Genomic DNA, 9141 nt, shown 5'->3' with positions numbered 1-9141 from the left:
GCATTTCTTATAGTACAGGTCTTGTGTTGATGAAATCCCTCAGCTTTTGTTTGTCTGGAGGTCTTTATCTCTCCTGATGTTTAAAGACCACTTTCACTGGATATAGTATTCTAGGATAAAAGTGTTTTTCCTTCAGCACTTTAAGTATGTCATGCCACTCTCTCCTGACCTGAAAGGTTTCCACCGAAAAGTCTACTGCCAGGTGTTTTGGAGCTCTGTTGTATGTTATTTGTTTCCCTTCTCTTCCTGCTTTTAGGATCTTTTCTTTATCCTTGATCTTTAAGAGTTTGATTATTAAATGCCTTGAGATAGTCTTTTCTTGAGGTTAAATCTTCTTGGCATTCTATAACCTTCTCATACTTGGATATTGACATCTTTCTCTAGTTCGGGGAAGTTGTTATTTGAATAAACTTTCTACCTCTATCTCTCTCTTTACTTTGTATTTAAGGCTAATAACTCTTAGATTTTCACTTTTGAGGCTACTTTCTAGATCTTGTAGTTGTGCTGCATTCTTTATTCTTTTTTCTTTTGTTTCCTCTGTGTATTTTTGAATAGCCTATCTTCGAGCTCACTAACTCTTTCTTCTGCTTGATCAATTCTGCTAGAGACTCTGATGCATTCTTCAGTATGTCAATTGCATTTTTAACTCCAGAATTCCTGCTTGATTATTTTAAATAATTTAATATCTTTATTACATTTGTCTTACAGGATTCTGAATTCCTTCTCCATGTTATCTTGAATTTCTTTGAGCTTCCTCAAAACAGATATTTTAAATTCTATCTAAAAGGTCAAATATCTGTTTCTTCGGAACTGGCCCCTGGTGGCTTATTTAATTCATTTGGTGAGGTCATGTTTTCTTGTATGTTCTTGATGTTTTGAATGTTTGTCAGTGTCTGGGCATTGAACAGTTAGGTATTTATTGCAGTCTTCTCAGTCTGGGCTTGTTTGTACTCATACCTCTCGGGAAAGCTTTTCAGATATTCAAAGGGATTTGGGTATTGTGATCTAAGTTATTGGTCACTGCAGCCATATCTGCATTAGGGGTCACCCCAAGCCCAGTAATGCTGTGGTTCTTGCAGACTCATAGAGGTACCAGCTTTGTGGTCTTGGATAAGATCTAGAAGAATTTTGTAAATTACAAGACAGAGACTCTTGTTCTTTTTCCTTACCTCTCTCACACAAAGAAAGCCTTTCTTTCTGTGCTGGGCTGCATAGAGCTGGGGGATGTGTGACACAAGCACCGCTGTGGCCACTACCAGTGGGACTGCACTGAGTTAGACCTGAAGCCAATACAGAACTGGGTCTCATCCAAGGTACTGTGAAACCACTACCTTGCTACCACCTATGTTCATTTAAGGCCCTAGGGCGCTACACTTAGCAGATGGTGGAGCAGCCAGAATTGTGTTCTTCTCTTTGGAGTGACAGTAAGTTCCCTCGAGTCTTAGGTGGGTTCAGAGATGCCATCTTGGAGCCAGCCTGGAGCTGGAAACTTTAGAAATCTACCTGGCGCTCTATTATTACTGCAGCTAAACTGGCACTGAAACTACAAGACAAAGTCCTTTCCACTCTGTCCTACCCTTACCCCAGGCAGTGGGATGTTTCCCTGTGTGCACCGCCACCTCAGGCCCACAGGGAGTACTTCCAGGGTACTGCCAATGTTCACTTAAGGCCCAAGGGCTATTCTGTCATATTGTGGTGAATGCTGCCAGGCCTGTGACTCATCCTTCAGGGAAGTGGACCCTCCTTTGGCACAGAATATATCCAGAAATTCCATAAAAGAGCCAAGGCCTGGAACTGGGGACCCCAAGAGCCCGCTTGGTGCTCTTCCCCACTATGGCTGAGTTCATACTTTTCTCAAGCAGAAGGAGTCTCTCCTTGTAGTCATCAGAACTGTGAATGTGCTAGGTCATACCTGAAACCAGCGTGTCTCAGAGTCTCACCCAAGGTCCACAGCATGTACTACCTGGTTACCACTGCTGATCATTCAGAGCTGAAGGGCTCTTTAGTCAGCAGGCAATGAATCCTGGCAGGACTGGTTTCTTCTTCAAGATGGTGAACTCCCTCCCAGCCCAGGATATGCCTAGAAATGTCATCCGGGAGCTTGGCCCCCTAGTGGGGCACTCTTGACTCTAACTGGTGTCTTTTCCTACCATGGCTGAGCTGGTATCAAAGTTTCAAAACAAAGTCCTCTTTACTCTTATCCCTCCTCTCCTCAAGCATAAAGAAGGGGTTTCTTTAAGAGCTGTAAGCTGTGCTGCCTGGGGTTGGGGGAGCAATGATGCAAGCACTCCCTTAGCCACCCTGGCCTGTGTCTCACTAGGTTGAGTGCCCTCCAATTCCAATGGCTCCGAACCTAGCACAGCACTAGGACTAGTGGCCTAGACACCTTTCAACTTTATATAGAACCCCAGAGCACAGTAGCCCATGGTGGGGAGGCCTGTCAAAACTCAAGTCCCAACCCCTGGGATGGATGATTCCCCTCTGGCTATGGCTGGTCTAAATACTCCCTCTCTGGACATTGGCTGAGTCCTGCCTGGTGTTGGCATCACTGATTTCTAATGCAAAGCCCCACAGTCACTGCACTCTCCATCCCCCAAATGCACAGATTCTCTTCTCCGTGCTGTAAGACTGCTGCAGGGGGAGAGCGGAGGGGTAATTTAGGCAATTTAAGACTGTCTTTTCTACTCTATTTAGTGTCTCTCTCAGTGATAGGAAGTTTAAAACCAGGTACTGTGATTGCTCACCTGATTTTTTCTTCTTACGAAGGTTCTTTTTCTGTGTATGGATAGTTGTCAAATATGGTGTTTCTGCTGCGAGGATGACCTTTGGAGACTTCTATTGGCCATCCTGCTCTGCCCTCAGTCTTACTTTTGAAAGAGCTAAGGTTGTCAATTTTGTTACCATCCATGTTTATTTTTTACATACATTTTAGTGTTGCTGTGATGAAACAGACAACCAAGTATTGTTTCTAAGACACCTATGATTCTATCTTAACCAACTGTCCAAATTTCCTCTGACATTTAAAAAATTTTTAACTTTCTAAAAATGGGATCCTAAATATAGGGAAAAAAGCCCACAAAACATTCAGGCCATCTTTTATACCTAAAACTATCTTTGAGATTCCCCAGATAGCCCCTGGAAAATTACAAATATTGTTTCTTTTACTTTATAAAAAGAGAGATGCTGGAAATTAACTAGATTTGTTTGATGAGTTGCATGGGAAAAGTTGTCAAATCAAAAGAGTCATTTAGCCATCTCTGTGCTAACATTGTATAGGTAAAATTGTATTAATATGAATTTATCAGAAATTGTATGTTTTATGGTGAACCCCTGGTATTTGTCAATATTTTCACTGTCCACAATATATTTTAACCCTCAGGAATAACACTGATAAAAACTCTAAGAAATAATTGTGTCAGGTTTTCCTATGCTTATGAATCCTGGCAGTGCTTTGCCTGTCTAATGAGCTGATGATTTCTGGCAACTACTGCATTATCAGTAATATATTAGTGATTATTTTAAATTTTACTTGGGTGAAGCCTTGCTCTTTTAATTTTAATGTAGTATTTCTAGCCTAGTAGTTCTCAATTGGGGATGCACATAAGACTTACTTATAAAGTGTTACAGCAGTATAGCTCTCTATACCCTACTCCAGACTTACTGAATCTTTTCACTTGTTATTCTTGGTATATTATAAGTCAGGATAATTGTATACTATATCTCAAGATTTTTTCTCTATAAAAATTGTTTACCCATTTGTGTAAATCAGATGTAACATTAATTGACAATAGACTTAATTGTTGCCAGGCACAGAAAGACAAATATTGCATGTTCTCACTCATACGTGGTAGCTAAAAAGGTTGATCTCATGGATGCAGAGAGTAGAATGATGGTTACCGGAGACTGGGAAGAGTAATTGGGTGTAGGAGGGGAGAGGTTGGTTAGTGGGTACAAAAATACAGACAGAAGGAATAAGATCTCATGTTTGGTAGCAGAATAGGGCAATGTAGTTAACAATAATTTATTGGGAATTTCAAAATAACTAGAAGCATGGAATTGTAATGTTTCTAACACTAAGAAATGATAAGTGCTTAAAGTGATAGCCATCCCAATTACCCTGATTTGACCCCTACACATTGTATGCTTGTATCAAAATATTACATGTATCCCATAAATACTACAACTATTTATTGTATATCCATAAAAATTAAAAAATAGACAACTATTATCCCCAAAATATTTTATCAAAAACAATTTAATGGCATTGTGGAAGTAAGACCTATCCTCTTCACATGTCCCACCTCACTCAAGGGGAGGTGATTATAAAGGGTAAGTGTACCACTGAACAGGAATCTTGGCAGCCATCTTACTTCCCAATCCATCCCCATCAATACTTAAATCAGTGGAAATGTTTTTTTAAAATCTTTAATTCATAGGTCAGTTGCCAGTTTCAATTTTTTTAAAGATTTATTTCTTTTTGTAACTTCCCATAATTTGAGGTTGGAAGAGACATAAAAGTGATGTCAGGCTTGCCTCCTTTGTAACTTACACTCTGGTAGTTGTCCTCTCTGCTTCTTCCTGACTCTACTACTCCTTCTCAGCCTTATTCACTAGTTCTTTGAAAATCCCTTAATATTAATATTCTCTGGGGTTCCATCCTCATCTCTCTGTTGGGAAAAGCTGAGTGTTGGGAGAAGCTGAGGCAGGGCTTGCATGTCTGACATAATGTAAAAGAGTCTTGGAACATGTCTGGAGTACAGGGTCTAAAACCCCTCATGGTCTTTGGAACACCAAGCTCTGTGCTAAAGGGTGGAAGGCTACCCTGACACACCATAGTCTAAGCCCAGGACATAAAACCCCTCGTGGCTTGAATAGAATCCAGGGCTCGTGGCTCTGGAATGTATCTAGACTTCCTGGCTCCTTGCTCCTTGCTCTCCCAGGATCAATTGTATCTTGAGTTAAAAGAACCTGCTCTCTGTTATCTCAAGTAGCAGAACATGTTCCATACGCCTCAAAGGAAATCCTAAACCGTCACAGCTGTAGATGGTGTGCTTGCCCTTTTGACTCCCACATTCTCAACCCCTGTTTCTTTGTTTGATCACCAATAAATAGTCTGGGCTTCCAGAGCTTGGGGCCTTCACAGCCTCCATACTTAGCATTGGCCCCTGGACCAACTTTCTCTCTCAAACTGTCTTTTCTCATTCCTTTGACTCTGCCAGACTTCGTCGCCCCTACAACCTGGTGTTGGGTCCGATCACACCAACATTCCTGGCTGCCCAATGTGGGATGACAAAGACCCTGGTGAAGGAATGCTAGAATGTGTAAAAGTGGAGGATGCATTGTCAAAGGACACCTGAAGACGACTGAAAGAAGCTTGGTGGGAAAGCTGAGTGCTCGGAAGAACCAGGATAACAATGGGACAAAGTGAAAGCAAACATTCTGCTTACTTGAATTTCTTAAGGCATTTATTATGAAGAGGGTGAGGCATGGGGTAAGACTCAGTGGAATCTGAGGCTTGTTTATTCAGAGGGCCCCTTTTAGAGAAAAAGAAGGCAAAGTGAGGACTTAGAAGGAGCCTGGGCAAGTAAAGTCATCTTGAAGCTTCAGTTCCATGGTTAACCTGCCTCTGCTAGAGAAAAACAGATTTAATGAGCACAGAGGCATGATATGGGCTGAATGTAAAGAAATTTGGACTCAAGGCCCCAAGGAATATTTGTTTGAGTTGTGGAATATGCTTGATTTTGGTATGTTAGCAATTTTCTCAGTATCATTCATTGCAAGATTCAGGGCATTCTGGCATGCTTCCAAAGCCCATAAGATACTTTGAAGTACTTGACAAAAGTAACATTGGGAGATAATGTGAAATACTACGATTTGGCCAGGAAGGAGTGGGACCCCTCTGATCCTCAGATGGTGTCTGAAGGTCTTTGTGCAGTTGCTGTGGTTTTGATTTTCTCTGGGATAGCTTATATTTTCCAGCCAATGAAAGCTTTGGACCTCTGCAGATGTCGCTTGGAGGAGCAGTCAAAGACATCTTCAGGTTCATGGTCATATTCATTATGGTGTTTGTGGCCTTTGTGATTGGAATGTTCAACCTGTACTCCTACTACATTGGTGCAAAACAAAATGATGCCTTCATAACAGTTCAAGAGAGTTTTAAGACACTATTCTGGGCTATATTTGGACTTTCTGAAGTGAAATCAGTGGTCATAAACTATAACCACAAATTCATTGAAAACACTGGTTATGTTCTTTATGGAGTCTATAATGTCACAGTGGTCATTGTTTTGCTAAATATGTTAATTGCCATTATCAACAATTCATTCCAGGAAATTGAGGATGACACTGATGTGGAGTGGAAGTTTTCAAGGGTCAAACTCTGGTTTTCGTACTTTGGGGAAGGGAGAGGACTTCCTGTTCCCTTCAATCTGGTGCTGGGTCCGTGGTCCCTGCTTTGTATCTTGCTGAAGCTTAAAGGGTGGATTTTTTAGCTCTACCCAGAGTCATAAAAAATGTTTCCAAGAAGATGTAGAGATAAATAGAGAAGGAGATAAATAGAGATGGAGATAATTAGAGAGATATAAGTAAGTAGACAGATATAAGTAAGTAGAGTTAAGTAAGAAGAGGTACAAAAGTAGAGACTAGCAAAGACTAGCAGAGATTTGCAGGGACAGACAGGAACATTTTGAATTATGGAAATTAGCTATAGCTCAAAGTTCAATCAAACTCTGAGAAGACAAATACAAAAGGAATAGAGGGGAATGAGGTAAGGATAAAAATGCTCTTTCTTTTCTCTCCAACGGGAACTTTTGGATTCAAAGTTGTGCTAGCAATAGGAAATGTTACTCTTGATATAAATACATGCTTTATTATGTGCCCCAAATGTCACTTGTTTACCTGCAATAATTCAATCTTTGATAAAAATCAAATTATCTTGATAATTAAAGCCAGGGAAGCAGTTTGGATCACTGTGTCTCTAAATAGACCATGGGAGACATCACCATCTATTTATATTGTAACTGAGATCCTTAAAAAACTACTATCCTATCCAAAAGATTTATAGTTGAAGGCTATTGGAGGCTCTACATTTGTGAATTTTGTTCTGATGGTTGTGTGCTTGTGCTGTCTCCTTTTAGTCTGCAGATGCAGAAGCCACCTCTGAAGAGGAAGCCGCTTCTGAAGAGAAAGCCGCCATCAAGAACAAGCAATGATAGCTGTGGTGGTTTTATGAAAAAGAAAAGGGGGACATGTTGGGAAAAGCTGAGTGTTGGGAGAGAAGCTCAGGCAGGCCTTGCATGTCTGACATAATGTAAGAGTCTTGGAACATGTCCAGGACCCAGGGTCTAAAACCCCTCGTGGTCTTTGGAACACCAAGTTCTGTGCTAAAGGGTGGAAGGCTACCCTGACACACCATAATCTAAGCTCAGGGCATAAAACCCCTCATGGCTTGAATAGAATCCAGGGCTCGTGGCTCTGGAATGTGTCTAGACTTGCTGTCTCCTTGCTCCTTGCTCTCCCAGGATGGATTGTATTTTGAGTTAAAAGAACCTGCTCTCCATTATCGCAAGTAGCAGAACATGTTCCATACGCCTCAAAGGAAATCCTAAACCGTCACAGCTGTAGATGGTGTGCTTGCCCTTTTGACTCCCACATTCTCACCCGCTGTTTCTTTGTTTGATCACCAATAAATAGTCTGGGCTTCCAGAGCTTGGGGCCTTTGCAGCCTCCATACTTAGCATTGGCCGCCTGGACCCACTTTCTCTCTCAAACTGTCTTTTCTCATTCCTTTGACTCTGCCGGACTTCATTGCCCCCACAACCTGGTGTTGGGTCTGATCACCCCAACATCTGTCTTCTCTTCTCCTTAGACTTACTTTAACTGGATTCTTTCATCTATTCTTGTGGCTTCAATACCTGTCTGCATGCTAATACCTTTCCAATTTATATCTCTAGGCCAGCTATCTCTCCTGTTTAAATTTTGCTATCTTCATTTTCTGTTATTGAAACCACATCAGTTGTTAAAATGTTATTCACCACGTTTACATATCTGAAATTCTAGTAATCTGCACCTTCTATGACACTGATAATCTTGATTTCTTAAAAAATCTATTTTATGCTACTATTGCTTTTATTAATAAAGCCAGTTTTAATCTATGCTAGCTCTGACAAATGGGATAATTATCATATGAAAGCTGCACTGCAAAATTAAGGAAATCCTCAAGATATTTACTCCTGAACCATTACAAGTGTGTTTAATACTTGTAATGGTGGTCAGGAAAGGCCTAATAGTTAGGATAGCTAAGTAAAACTTCTGTAGGACTTACTTTTTTTCCTGGGAGTCTTTGTATCATTCTCAATGTGGTAGGCAGTTGGTACCTATCATTAATCAAAAAGTGTGCAATAAAAGGTACATTATATTAATAGCAATATTACTATTATCAACATCAGCACAACAACAACAATGTATATTGCTAGAATATTAAGAAAACATATCTTCTATTTTGAAAGAGAAGACAATTTTTTTTTAAAGTAGGAACAAGTAAGAATAGAGATGAAGCAGAGAAATTAGTAAAACCATCAAACTGAGAACATTTGTTGGGTGCCAAAAAAGAAAGCAGCTGCAGGATTCCTACTTACTGCAACTTTTTGCTTCATCCTCTGTGGTTCACCAGCACCCATTCATCGCTCACCTGGAAATATGGATTGCAGTTTAGAAAGGTCTTTAGCAGGCAGCTAGAAAATGCAGTGCTTATAGAATTAGAACTTCCAAACTATTTGGAAATAATGAGGAAATGTAGGTGGTGAAGTGAGAAGAGGGAGTAAGAAAGAGACACAGGGAAACAAAGACAGAAATAAATAAATAAATAAATAAGAGGGAGACACACTCAGAAAGAGGACTAGAGAAAACCTCTGCAGGCAAAACCTCTAACAGAGCCATACAAGATGGGAATCTGGTTCAGAATTATGGTGCTCTGGAATCACAAAACTATCAAACCAATAAGGCCTTGTCATAATGAGTCAGTATAAAATGAATGAGTCTTCCCAGTTTGCATTAAGCACATTTTTTGTTTTTGCTACATTTTGTCCATCATATTAAAATAAATGAAATAATGTACTTAATGGTGTATTTGATAACTATGCT

At 40.2% G+C, this 9141-nt stretch overlaps 1 protein-coding gene across 1 annotated transcript; it reads left to right on the top strand.

Moving 5' to 3' along the window:
* Positions 1-1381: 1381 nt before the first annotated feature.
* LOC100423068 (short transient receptor potential channel 6) lies at positions 1382-6558 on the top strand. Its single transcript, XM_015151487.3, is given in 8 exon segments — positions 1382-1445; positions 1527-1646; positions 1933-1989; positions 3937-3948; positions 5661-5813; positions 5816-5971; positions 5974-6497; positions 6499-6558. Coding segments are annotated over 8 exon segments (1146 nt in total).
* The last annotated feature ends 2583 nt before the right edge of the window (positions 6559-9141 follow it).

Source organism: Macaca mulatta, chromosome 11, assembly GCF_049350105.2.
Source record: "Macaca mulatta isolate MMU2019108-1 chromosome 11, T2T-MMU8v2.0, whole genome shotgun sequence".
NCBI lineage: Eukaryota > Metazoa > Chordata > Mammalia > Primates > Cercopithecidae > Macaca > Macaca mulatta.
This window is presented reverse-complemented; position numbering and strand designations above follow the sequence as displayed.